A 13,965-nucleotide genomic window follows, 5' to 3' on the forward strand; every position below is an offset into this window, starting at 1 on the left:
TATATAATCACAAATTATTATGATACTACTTGTTTAGACATTGAAATTTTGATTACTATGCCTTGATTAAACATGTCTTTTTTGTATAATTAATTAACGAAGAATTGCTTCTACTTTTAAAAAAAATAATAATATATATATATATATATTTCTACATGTGTAAGGTGTTAATATGATATAATTAAATCGTTTGTTGAAAGTCAAATTCATAATTATATATTATATAAATATTTATAAGTCAAAATCAAACAAACTATGGTCACTATTTTGCGGTACCGCAAAATAACGAAATTAAACTTAAGAAATACGAAACATACCAAATTAATTTAGTATGAAATGATATAACATTTCTGAAAATCATGTTGTACTAGTTTTACGTATATTTATTCTTGAATAATTTGACGATATGTTTTTTTACACTACTAATATCATATAAGTTACAAATAGATTAAAAAACGAGACATACATTTACATAACAAATATCTACAATTGAATTCATTATTTTGTTGATTGGTTGAGAAAAGGGCAAATATTATTTGAAGGAAAGACATAATTTTCGTCTTGATAAAATATAAAATGAGATTATCTTTTCATTGAGTCACGGAGACAATCCAAATCTTATCTTACATAACAAATATGTTAATTAAAATCAATTTATCAATAATAAAAATTTAGTTGATTATTAGTACTAACTATTCAACAAATCTTATTTTAATTGATACAAGCCATATTCAATACAATTGTATCCTTCAGTATCGCAATCGAAAAATCGAGTACGATAGAATAATTGTGGGTGCTCTTGTCAAAAAATTCCACAACATATAACTTGGACTAGAGTTCTCAGACATGAAGCTTCACAATTAGAGATCAATCAATTTTTTTATTATATATATTTGATAAACTATAATTCACGCGAAAACTATCCTTATTAGTCGAGCTAGGAAATTTCAAAATCGAAAATCTAAATAATATTTAAAAAAAAAGAAAGACCCTAGTGTCCACTATTCTTAATTCTTATTCACAACACACATGACAATACAAAATTGACCCCTTGTACAAACAATCACCATACAAAATAGTTGGCCATGAAAAATAGAAAATAAAAAAAATGAAGCATCATAAATTGTTTTTCCAATTTTCTAAATTAAAAAAAAAAAAATAAATTCCATAACCCCATTTCATTTTCTCTCATTTATAGCCATGTTCTTATGTTTGGTGCACTCATTATTAGGGGCATGTGGTTATATTTCCATCAAATAATTATATGTCATATTCTCTTACTCAATAATATAATATATTCGGTATAACTTCACGAGCGAAGTTCTGAAGAAGATAAAAATATATATAGACAATTTTATTCCTATCTTGTGATCAGAAATATTTCATCGATCAGTACAAGAAAAACATCATATCCTCCTACACAATAATAATAACATATTTGATGTAATTCGACAAGTGAACTTGAAAGAATATAGTGTATATACAAATTCTTTACCTCTATCTTGTCATGCATCTTTCAATAGATCATCAATCGACTCAACAAAAAAATATTATATTCTCTTACAAAATTTAATAATTCATTTGCAGAATATTTTTTTTTTTGGAATAATTTTGTTCATGAGGTGATGGAGGAAAAAAACTCTCACGTCCAATTCCATAGAAGAGATGAAATTCAGAAGTAACTATCAACTATATAAATAATAATCTCAAAAGAATCAAATCCTAAAATAACGACAAAATATATTATTTATACAAATCTCTTCATTTTGTCAATTGATCTGATTCATTCGTTCATAGAATTATTTACTCTGATCACAAACTTATTCATAGTATCTCTTTATTATAAGTTTCACATAAATGCCAAGCTGGCATTCCTAATACATCATCAATTATTTTCTCATGCCAACCATTTTTCATCTCTTTGTTCAATCTTCTAACAAATCCTTCTTTTTTCCCCTCACAATAATTCAATAACTTTACTATAGTCCTTTTATCCTTGCTCTTCCAACAACTCCTATTTAATTTTAATGACTTGACTGATTTAGATTCAGACGTAACACGTCCAGATAAACTAGCCAAACTAGTAATATACTCAGTCATGCCATTTACAAGACTAGACGGGGCATTACCTCGACCATCCCATAGCCATATACGCGCCATACCTTTTTGCAACGCCAAAAACATATCACGCTTATAATTAGGACCTTCCAAAATTGAAGGACTTATATATACAACAAACACATCCTTGTCATCTCGAGACGACTTAACAATGATCGGACTAGTCAAATTCCGACTAGATAGTTGAAGGATGACGTGTTTGACTTGCTTCTTGTTTCCTGGTTGACCAGAATCTTGACGATCACTGATAGGGTAAAGAATATTTTCAACGAATTTACTAGTCCTTAGGACTAAACGAGTGGCTTCATCGTTTGACACGTAAAAGAGATCGAAACGCTTATTTGCAAATGTACCCTCAATGGCTTCATTGACAATAGTTATGGAAAAACCTTTGGAAACTTCATAATTTGCCCATAAGGAGACTATTCCTACAAAAATGACCATAACAAGTCTAAGAATTATACTTGTATTTGATGAATAAGAGATGATTTTGTGGTCATTTTCATAAGAGTTTGTGTTGGTTGTTTGTATGAGAGGTTGAAGGAGATTTTGGTTTTTAATTTCTTCCATATATGGAGAGAAATAACCAAAAAAAAAAAAAGATGCAATATATGAAAGATTAATTAATGTAGAAAGAACAAAGAAGTTAGAAAATAGTAGAAGAATAGAAGGGGATATTATATAGTTTTATTTTACATATATATAGGACACAATGAGTGGCTACTAAAGCTAATAGATAAAGGGTCCCTTTTATCAACTTCATTTAAAAATATTCTACTTTTTGGGTATAAATTAGGGGTTAGAAGTTTAACTTTTTTCATACATTGATGGTACAAAAATAAAATCGAGTCAAAGCTATTTTGAAAATAATCTCTTTTTATTCAGAGGATAGAGATGAGATTTATATATATTTATCATTTTCGGATCTCATTGGGCATACTATAGTTGTTTTACTGATGGTGCGAAAAAAAATATATAATTATTTTAGATCATGTAAAAATAAATAAAAGTAATCATTCATAATAAGTGGAGTGCAGTAATAATTTGAAAAATAAGATATGTTATATTATAACATGCTAAAATATAATGAGAAATTAATTCGTTAGAGTGAGTGAGTTGATGCAGCAGATGGTATTCCATAAGAAATGTCAGAGATAAATTTTTTATGTCAATGCATTCTCGATCAAGCTCATCGCTCAAACTTATCTAATAGATTATATATATGATATAGTTTATAAGCTATTACACAAAAACGGATTTATCCTGTGGCACACAAAAGGTTACGTACATGATAGAACAATAATTGAATAACATTATTATGCCATTTAATGATTTAAATACTAGCAAGACATTGGTGAGTTGTGTCATGTTGACATGTTCAATTTTTTTTTCCATTCATTTAATTTATACTTATCTATGTAATTTTGATCAATATTATAAAATATATTTTTTAATTGTGTCAAACTAATCATGAATAACAACTAAACAATAACCATCAATAGATGTCGAATAAAATAAGATTTTTTTTTTTTAATTAAAAAATTCGAATTTCAAAAAATTATTTCCGTTAGAATGAAGAAACTCAAGATAGGTATAGCATTTTTTTTTCTTTATGAATGATACATGACATGAATTTAAATTAATAAAAGCAAGTATTTTCCACATATTAGATAATAAAAAGCGAAACCAAGTAAGACATTTTAATTAATGTATTTGGTATAGCACTCCCTACAAATTTTTATTCATTCCAAGAAACTCAAATGATTTTTTTAATATATATAGTAGTTTAATTTAAATACTCAAATTATATATATTCCAACTTGTAAGGAACGACAATTACTGATTATGAAATTAGCAATTATTTTAGCAAAAATATAGTAATATATAGTATGTGCAGTCCCACCCAGTGATCGTGAATGATGAGAAAATTAATTAATTAATATATAAACTGAATTTAACTTGAAAAGTTTAATTAAATTTAGGATACTAGTGTCTAGTATTATATTTTGCTACTGATCACGCTCCTGATCGAATCAAAGATTCCAATAATTTGTTGTCTAAAAGTATTGACTTTTTCGAGGCACGACTTTGATTCGTACTGTGTCAATTTCTTGAATTTTTGGTTGCAATATATTTATGGAGTATTAAAGTGAATTCTTAATTCGATTAGAAAAATCTAAAGAAATTTCTAATTTTTTTTCTAAATTCCGACTAGCACGAATTTTTTTCAACATATTTATATTCCTTTTTTTAATATTAAGTAAAGTAAAGTAGCACGAATTTTTTTCAACATATTTATATTCCTTTTTTTAAAATATTAAGTAAAGTAAAGTAATAAGTAATCACTAGGTGAATTTTAGCCCATGATGCATTAAAAATGTCCTAAAATAAATAAATTAGAAGAGACTATAATAACATATAATTATTTTTATTTGTGATCGACAGTTACTTGGTCAAGTAATTCAAAATAAGCAAAGGGAGAAAGAAAAGGTGATAATAATAATAAATATAATCTCTTTTCCTTTTAAGGATCTAGGGGTGATAGTTTGTACATTAAATTTGAATTCGTGCATTCAAAGATTTATTTTTGAAGGCGACACTTTTATTAACAAAATATTTTTATTCTTAATAACTCAAACTCGATATTACTAGAAGAATTTCAATAATCTTTTCACTACTTATGTTGATGCTTTATACTATGCTTGTCATTTTAATGAGTAATAAACCCCGTGTCAAGTTTCGATCTCCAGATACATGTATCTGATATATTCAAATACATGTATGTTGAATATATGAGGATCAAAATTTTGTTCCAGTTATCTAAGTGGATTCACATGCATCCAGGGTACACATCTTTTCTCACTCATCTCTCTATATTCGTATTTCAAAATGAATTGTGATCCGCATGTGTCTGAGAAATACAAACTCTTTCACCCGCCTTGCACCTAATTCAGTATTCTCTCTCATCTCTTTCGTCTTTTTCTCTCTATCGCTTGCCTCTCCCTATGTATCTATATTTTAGAATGTATTTAATAGTAGCAAAGTTACATATATCTAAATGTATCTGGCTTGAAATTTGATATAAAATTAATAAATAATGAAATAATACGTAATTATTTGAAATTACGAGTGAGAATTAATAAATACAATAGGAATATTTATGTAATAAAATAGTTTTTCCAGGTACATGAAAAAACTAAATTGGAAAATAACATGATTTACACATTCTTTGGATAGTTGTTATCAGTCGTATTATATTGTAATATAATATTTATTTTTGTTATTATTTAAATTATTATTCTATCGTATCGTTTAAATTTATCTTTAGATAACGATTGAAAAATCCAATTATTATAGTAATAAAAAATAATACAATTTATCTGAATATTATATTCATTAAAATAAAAAAATATATTATGAAACAATACGTAATAACTTGGTTTAGCCATATGATACAAAGGAGAAAGGATTGTAACAGAGATTCTCAGCAAGTATGATGGAAGCATTTTAGGTTTTGATTGAACATCAAAGAACCGTTTTTTTCAAACACCCATTTCATATAACTTAGTACTAGAAATCACTGGAGTTGAAGGGGCCAGTCGGTGGCTTATTACTGGTAAGTTTTCTTGAATCGTTTGTGTTTACAAATGGAAATGAGCTCGAATTTGAGAAGAATGTGTGTTTATAGTTGATTTAATTGGGTGATTTTGAAAGAAATTTTCAATTTTGGTTCCGGGATTAAATACCCTTTTTAGCAATTAGCATGAAGGGGATTCTAATTTGTAACACTTTGTTACAATATCCCATGGTACCTGGTGCGTGTTACTGGTGGGAGGTTGCAGGTGGTAGGTATTCGTTGGAATTAGTCGAGGAAAAAATGTCCTTTTTTTTTTTCTAGGAAAATAGGTGTTGGCTTCACTTATTAGTGTTTGGCTATGTTGATCCTACTCTTCAATAGTAATGTCATATCCGTGTCCGATTCTCTAAAAAATAGTGTGTTTTTTGAGGATCTGACATACACCCGTCAGCATGTTTGAAGAGTTTGAGCAACATAGGTGTTTGGTTGGTGAATGGACAATATAGATGATGATATTGGATAGTGCTTGTAAGAGCATTTGGAGTGAGATTGTTGATAATAATAATATGTACCTGTTGGTCTGAGCAAAGCTCCTTGTGCTTTGTTCTAGTGTTAAGGACACAACATATCAATCTGTGCCCTAATGACCCTTCGGGATTTATTGGTTATGAAAAAAGAGTGTTGGTTGGAAAATGTGATACGAAGTAAGAATTGGACAGTGTTAAGGAAGATGACTTCCTCAAACATCAAAATGACTTTTTTGTTTTTTATGTTTTCCCAAGAAAATGACTTCTTCACCGAAAACTTCCTGTCATACCAAACGCACCTCAGTCGTTCTATTCTCTGTTCTGTCCTTTGATCTTGACAATGCCTTGTTGCATATGTCTCTAAGATTGTAACTTTAACTGTTTAATGCATATGCTTTCCAAGTGTACCATTTCAGAGGATTTCTGGCTGAACTGTTATACATGAGCATCACTGTCTGACTGTTAACGTGCAAATTATGTAACTTTGGTGAATTTGTTCCTATTTATACTTACTCAATCTGGCGTATGATGCAAAGTTGATTCCACATCTTGATATGATTTACCTGCTGAATATTCTCTGTCTTCTTCTAATTATGATTATTCTGGTATTGATTTTTTCATATTTCCTGACAATCATCAAGATTGTTGATGAATTAATTAGTCTGTGAAGTTTTGTGCATAGCTTCTACCATAAGTGCTGGTGAATATACCTCACTGAATACAATACACACTTCTGTTTAGGCTTATTACAAACAAGAATTACCATGATTTGCAGCTGTTCTTGTCATCGCGAATGATACTTGGGAAAGATGGGAGCTTTTATAAGTTCATTAGTAGTAGTTTTTATTGAAATGAAGTAGCAGATCTTGGTAGTACAGTCTCTGATGTTCCTATCAGTGACATTAGTTCCTTTGGATTTTAATGTATCGTTAGTCGCTATTGAAGTGGTAGATTTATAAGTGGGTATGCAGTTTTTGTCTTTCCTACCAGCAGCATTGGTTCCTTTGGTACTAGTAATTCCTTTAGTTTTCTGACATAATTATATAACCTTTTGTTTTGCTCGTAACAATTGGACAACAACCCAAATTATCTGTTAAATGGTTTCATGAGATTATAGTACAGATCTGACCTGGTCTTGGCAAAATGTTCACATTCACAATCCTCAGATAATACCACTTCCCCGTGATTCTTGTTTTGTTGTCTTCCTTCATCTTGCAACTTTTTCAACAAACTTGGGTCCATCAATTGCTGATATTTCAGGAATGCTGGCTAAGTTGAATCAGGAAAAGGGAAAGTGGCATGAGTAATGTAACTCATGAGAGTGCAAAAATGAACAATGGGAAGAACCGAGAGAATCATAAACAGCAACTGTCCAGAGATGTCATGCTGGGTAGTGAGCTATGGACAGATGGCCTGCTTTGTGCCTTTGAATTTGTCCGTGGCCAACGGAAGACAAATGGCGCAAGAGCTACTGAACATTATGCTGCCAGGGAACCTAAAAAACCACCATTATATAAATATGGTGCAAGTAATGTCTCACCCCAAGATGTTGACAAAGATCACTTTATAGAACCTCATTATACAACAGAATCTGCGTATGTTGACATCAGGAACGCAGATGGCCAAAGTTATCAACAAGACTATCCTTATCAGTCCCAAGAAAGGTCTCCTGGTAATTACTGGATACCAATAGGCTGGTCTAGAATATCTGAGCTGCTTCAAACAGTGCATATTGATAGTGGTTGGGCCTCTCAGCCTGTTGATCTCAGTGATGAGGAAGATGACGTCACTGTAGCAGATGTTGCAGCTCCATACTGGCAAAGTCCAGTTGGACCAACTTGGTGGTGTCATGTAGCTGCAGGTCACCCTTCCATCAATGCATGGTTGAGCAATGCTCAGTGGCTACATCCTGCCATAAGTATTGCCTTGCGAGATGAAAGCAAGCTGATCAGTGAACGCATGAAGCACCTTCTTTATGAGGTACTTATCTTCTATAAGTTTAGACTCAAGCAATCCGTACTGGTATAACAACTTTGGGAAGACTGAACCTTTTTTTTCCTCCTAATAGCATCAGGATCTCTAACCTATTGTATAACCTACCTGGATTGTGATAGTTTCCTTTCTTTTATTTTTTAGGATGTACAAGTTTATAAGGATCTAAGAATAGGCTATTGTTCCTGAAAATGACCTAAAGGATGGTTGACTCTTGATAATTGTGAAAAGCTTGGACAAAAGAGATGCAAGTAATCATTATTTATGTCATAAAATTATTTGCCACACCACCTACCTACTTGTATGCACCTTCTAGAAGTTTCTTAAGAGGAGCAGCAAAAGATGCTAGATATTTCTTCCTGAGATTGCAAAAAGGAGAGAAGGGGTCGAATGAGTACAGGCTGTAAATTGAACTTTCTTGCTAAATGGTATGCTTAAGGTTCGGAAAACCATTTTTGATAGAAGAACGTTGAGGTTGCAGTTTTTCTTTTAACTTGGTGACTGGTCATTTGATCTTGTTAAACTGTTTTCTCTCTCCAGTTTGACATGAGTTACTTAGTTGTTACTTATCTCGCACGAAATCATTTAGAGACAGTGGCTTTATCAACTTATATAGGATCTTCCCACAAAAGTATTTTGTGCTGTGTCCAGAGACTGCATGATTTTTCTTTGATTCTTCTCAATTTTCCTTTGTGAACTCTGATAAGAACACCAAAGATACAAATAGAGTGTATTTTCAACAAATATCTACGAAGGAAATAGGAGGAAAATCAAACTATGGGAGACTGCATTTGCTTTTACTAAACATTTGTTCTAATTTTTATGCATGCTCTTAGTTGAGGTCTAGATCTAAATTTGGACCTGAAAAATCTGGTAGGCTACAACAATTCCTCTGCAGAGCGTCATGGATCATCTGTAAAAGGAAAACAAATATTTCATAACATGAAGGTGTGACAATTCATCAAAGGATTTAACATTATAGAATTGTTTCTTAACTACAATGGTAGTTATATTTCTGTGTGAAAACTATGTCCACAAATTTGAGCTTGTATAACCTTCACTTCTTGTTGCTTTTGGTGAAGGTGCCGGTTAGAGTTGCTGGTGGATTACTATTTGAGCTCTTGGGGCAGTCAGTTGGTGATCCTTATGTTGAAGAAGATGATATCCCAGCTGTTATACGGTCATGGCAATCACAAAATTTCTTGTTAACTTCATTGCATGTTAAAGGATCTGCATCAAATATCAATGTTATAGGTATTGCGGAAGTCCAGGTTTGTCAATGATCATGTATAAATCTATCCTACTGTCTATGTTGCATTTGACATTACTAGAGACAGAGGAATAAAAACCTTGAGGCTTGGACATTTTATTGATAGACATCTCACAGTTTAATGATGTGTTCATAGGAACTACTTGCTGCGGGGTCTTCAAATGTTCCGCGAACAATTCATGAGGTAGTAGCACTCCTAGCTTGTCGCCTGGCCCGGTGGGATGACAGGTGTCAATTTTCCCTTGTTTCATTCAGCCCACTTCTTTTCGGATCTAGGAGACAAAGGAATGCATGCTTATTATCTCAAAATTTGACTAATCTTTTGAATTCATCCTCCTTGTTGGTTTGTAAGCCCTTTTGCACATATCTTCTTGTTTCCAACAATTCACCTTTAACATTTTTTCCATCTCAAGGAATTGATGCATATTCTTGTTCTTTTTCTTTCATTAGACCGTATCAATAATACTAAACTTCATCAGTAAATTTGAGTTGTCTCGAGTAAATAGAAGTTGACCAATATGTGAACTTAGGGCTTTGGATGGAAATAGGTTCTACCATCCGAGCAATCGTATTCATACCATAACCTTAAGGAATACTTGTGTAATTTGTAGGTGGGCTTCTTTAACGCACTGCTAAACATGGATCATTCTTTTTTCCTTTTTCTTGTTAAAATGTATTAAGCTATTGTGAAAATGTTGTTCTTTTGCTTTCTGTTCCACCAGACTCCTGTCTTTGATCAATCTTTACAGTTCAGACTACTTTACTTCGTCAGAAGTTGCAACTTTGATTGTTAGTTTCCAATTGCTCAATATGCTGTGAGCATGATAGAAATTTATATACTTCTGATAGCTTTTGATCTGTCATTTATGTTGCACGGCTGAGTTCATCTATAATTTTTGTCACTATGGATCAATGTCGCTTGGTATTCTGATTGTGAATTCAACTAATACACAAACTTTTAGGTTATATCGGAAGTATATTTTTGGGGCAGCTGATGAAGCTGAACTGAAGTTCATGAACAGGTTTTTCCACTTATGATTATAAACTGCTCTTGCGCTGCAATCGAAATTCTGCTGCCTTCGGTTTAGTTAATGGCATCTATTATAAACATATGAACCATCCCTGTTGGACAGGAGAACCCATGAAGATGTGCAGTTGTTCAGTGTAATTTTGAATCAAGAGATTAGAAGGCTGTCGACACAGGTACCTTTACTTTCATCGTTGCAGGAAATTGATCCCTCAAAGCATGAAAATGTGCTTAATCCAGTCGATGCCAATGCCAATGAGAAAAAAGAGAAATGTAGGAAAGCAACTAATTATCCATAAACTTCCTTTCATCATTGAGAGGATTTTGTATTTCAGCCTCTGTGTTTAAAAGCATGTTGTGTGTCGGAGTTGAACCATGCATCATTCTCTATCTTTTTTCTGCAAGGTTATACGGGTAAAGTGGTCTTTACATGCAAGAGAAGAGATTGTATTCGAGCTTCTCCAACATCTTAGGGGGAATGCTGCAAGGAATTTGCTTCAAGGAATACTAAAAAGTACAAGACAAATGATTGGAGAACAAGAAGCGGTTCGTGGCCGCTTATTTACAATTCAAGATGTCATGCAGAGTACTGTCCGTGCATGGTTACAGGTACCATAAGTCTATTCACATATGATACATTTACTAGTCTATTTCTATAACTAGTAAATGCGCTTGGCAGAAACTTCTGTGTAATCCTGTTGAGCTTTTACTCTGAAATTCTTTTACTTCAGGATCGGAGCCTTCGAGTCCAACATAATCTAGGGGTATTCGGGGGTTGTGGACTTATTCTTTCTATTATCACGGGGCTATTTGGGATAAATGTGGACGGAATTCCTGGAAACGAGGGATCCCCATATGCATTTGCCTTCTTCTCTCTCGCCCTTGTCTTGCTAGGAGCTGGGTTGATTGCTATCGGATTGATCTATCTCGGATTAAATAAACCATTCGCCGAGGAGAAAGTCGAGGTGAGGAAACTAGAGTTACAAGAACTCGTGAAGATGTTCCAGCACGAGGCTGAATCGCACGTGCAAGTCCGAAAGGATGCTTCAGAAGCCAAGAAGTCAGTTGATTCTGCAGGTATAATAACAGATGGAGACAAATATGTTGTCATTAGCTGATCAAAACATAGAAATGCCAAGTCTTCCAATACTCCATCGCGATGAGAATCAGAAAATTTTGTCTATCTTGTCACAACTGGTAGAGAAGGAAGATAAAAAGTAACATAACTTCTAATAACTGCATAGATAGAACACTTCTGCTGCTTCATACGTTGAAATTACAGGGGGCATCGTTCTTTATTCTCCTTGTTCTGCTTACATGATAAAAAGCAGAAAGCGCCTAGTTCCAAATACAGTTGAGCTCTTAGATTTTGTATGTGCATTTCTCTACATGGTTACATATGTGATATGTTCTTGGTAGTCGAGGCAATGGGAAAACAATCACGAATAGTCACTTTTTCAGCTCTTGTAATTGAATAATAGTCATTGTCGTGGAGTTTGAAATTCTACCTGTGAAACTTCAAGATATTGGTTTATCTCAGAAAAGTGGTCAGTGGAAACTATTTTTACTTTAGGCAATTGCTTCAAACAAGATTAATATCTTTGGAGTGTCATTGATGGTATTTGAAATTCCAGGACAGTGGTTGTTTTTCAAATATGGGTCGAAAAGTGACCAATGAACGTTATTTCTGATCGAGCCAGTTGTGAGAGTAACATCAGTTGCAACTAATGGAGATTATGCCTTTTCCATATTAGTGAAAGGTGTTTTGCAATAATTTGGCTATCATTTCTTATTCTTTGATAACGTTGCAGCTGGCGTGTACATCGACTATTTCACTAGTGATTTGCTACTTTTCATTTAGTACAAGTAATTCAACTAAGGCTTAGACATATAGAAAGAAATCATAAAACAATTGTCTTTAAACCTTGGCCTCTCGCGATTCTTACCCACTTCATCGATCATTGGGTAAAACCCTTGGGTGCATAACTTGGCTATTAGTAAGCACACTGTGATATAAGGATAACAAAAAAATAGGGCAAATAAAGCTACCATATGCTAACTGCAAGGATTTAAATAAGTACAGGATACATAATCAGTAAAAAGATTAACAAAATTAAGAATATACCATAGTCTGCAGAATATGAAGATTATTCAGTAGAGGGTATACAAAAACTTTCAGTATCTTAAACAAATGAAAGAAGCTTGTATAGGATCTTCAGCAACTGGAATTGGACACAGAGGCAGCTACATTATGCGCGTTTGCCATGGATATCCTGAAAGTCCATTTACAAAAACCAACGAGATGAAACATGATCAGTGAAGATTCATATAGTCGACCCCAACTTGTTCGGGACTGAAGCATAGCTGTTTTATATAGTTTTCTCAGAGTACAGAGATCAACAACATCATACCCAATGTAATCCCACAAGTGGGATCTGGTAGTGTGGACACAGACCTTACCCCTACCTTGGAAGGTAGAGAGGTTGTTTCCGATAGACCCTCAGCTCAAGGAAACAGTAGAAAGATAGTGCTAAGTAATGTTCTACTGCTGTGGTAAATGAGAGTACATCATATCCAAGCTCAAGAAGATGAGGGAAATAAGAAAAAATGACATCTAGTAAATTAGCAATCAGTATGATATCTTGCATATCAGTAACTGTTGAAAACTTAGTACTGGCAGACCCCGCAGATGAATGGTCGATGACAAGTTAATTACTCAGGTAGACAAACTGGGGAATATCGTGAACAACATAAGCAGAGCAACCAACAACAACAACAGACCAGTGTAATCTCACAAGTGGACAACATAAGTAACAGCAACCAACTGACATTATGCTTAAAAACAAAATAGGTGATAGACAAGATGCATCAGGTTGGGGGGGGGGAATAGAGAGCCTTAGCTTTTAGGAGATCAATGCATCTTTTGATGCTCTTCACTGTGGAGATAGAAAAGAAATGCCAACAAAACATTGAATTCAAGAATCAAAGACTGTCGGGATTTGGTTATCAGATGAAACTTTGTAAAAAAACAGTTATAAAATTGAACCACCTCACAGATCAAGTAGTGACGCAGAAAGGATACTGGAGATATGTGTAACACCCCGACTTTTCAAAACGTCTAAATTAACTCGTATCTTCGTGGAAAGACAAAGAGAGTGAGTAATAAATTAAAAATGATGTGGTATGTCATATTTTAAGTGTTCAAGGGTTGTATCTCAAGTTTTGAAGTTAAGTAAGTCGCAAAATAAAAGTTGGCGGAAGTTATCGTAAGTTCCTTTTTAAGATTTCTCTGAAATTTGGGTCAAATGTCTTGGAGATTTTCTCCCAATATATAAAGAGTTATGGGGCCCACGACCTATCGAATCGAAGGTCTACGAGTCTAGTTTCCAACGCATTAAACTGTTTGTTCATACGACTTCAGAATAGAGAGATATTTGCGTTTTCGTGGGACTGC

At 33.1% G+C, this 13,965-nt stretch overlaps 3 protein-coding genes across 3 annotated transcripts in view; 1 reads left to right on the top strand and 2 right to left on the bottom strand.

Annotated features, from left to right (window-relative positions):
* Positions 1–1,723: 1,723 nt before the first annotated feature.
* On the bottom strand, positions 1,724–2,782 carry LOC102598893 (uncharacterized). The gene has a single exon (XM_006359941.2). The coding sequence runs from the start codon at positions 2,686–2,688 to the stop codon at positions 1,825–1,827; it is 864 nt and encodes a 287-aa protein (XP_006360003.1). The 5' UTR covers positions 2,689–2,782; the 3' UTR covers positions 1,724–1,824.
* Positions 2,783–5,564: 2,782 nt separating this feature from the next.
* Positions 5,565–12,195, top strand: LOC102599216 (uncharacterized). The gene is made up of 8 exons (XM_006359942.2): positions 5,565–5,734; positions 7,483–8,202; positions 9,297–9,485; positions 9,621–9,712; positions 10,447–10,506; positions 10,618–10,687; positions 10,917–11,120; positions 11,243–12,195. Exons 2-8 carry the CDS (start codon positions 7,522–7,524, stop codon positions 11,627–11,629), a joined length of 1,683 nt encoding a protein of 560 aa, XP_006360004.1. The 5' UTR covers positions 5,565–5,734; positions 7,483–7,521; the 3' UTR covers positions 11,630–12,195.
* Positions 12,196–12,540: 345 nt separating this feature from the next.
* Positions 12,541–13,965, bottom strand: part of LOC102599751 (uncharacterized) — a 9,094-nt gene continuing 7,669 nt past the window's right edge. Inside the window, exon 5 of the transcript XR_001475104.1 lies at positions 12,541–12,784. The gene's annotated coding sequence lies outside the window, so the exon portion shown is untranslated. The remainder of the gene's footprint in view (positions 12,785–13,965) is intronic.

Source organism: Solanum tuberosum, unplaced genomic scaffold, assembly GCF_000226075.1.
Source record: "Solanum tuberosum cultivar DM 1-3 516 R44 unplaced genomic scaffold, SolTub_3.0 scf00312, whole genome shotgun sequence".
Lineage (NCBI taxonomy): Eukaryota > Viridiplantae > Streptophyta > Magnoliopsida > Solanales > Solanaceae > Solanum > Solanum tuberosum.

What these genes read in the sequence shown, in the direction of transcription:
- LOC102598893 (XM_006359941.2), bottom strand. Translation starts at nt 2,688, where the DNA reads ATGGAAGAAATTAAAAACCAAAATCTCCTTCAACCTCTCATACAAACA.
- LOC102599216 (XM_006359942.2), top strand. Translation starts at nt 7,522, where the DNA reads ATGAGTAATGTAACTCATGAGAGTGCAAAAATGAACAATGGGAAGAAC. An exon ending in TGAAGCACCTTCTTTATGAG is followed by an intron (nt 8,203 to 9,296) that starts GTACTTATCTTC and finishes CTTTTGGTGAAG; the next exon opens with GTGCCGGTTAGAGTTGCTGG. An exon ending in CTGTCCGTGCATGGTTACAG is followed by an intron (nt 11,121 to 11,242) that starts GTACCATAAGTC and finishes CTTTTACTTCAG; the next exon opens with GATCGGAGCCTTCGAGTCCA.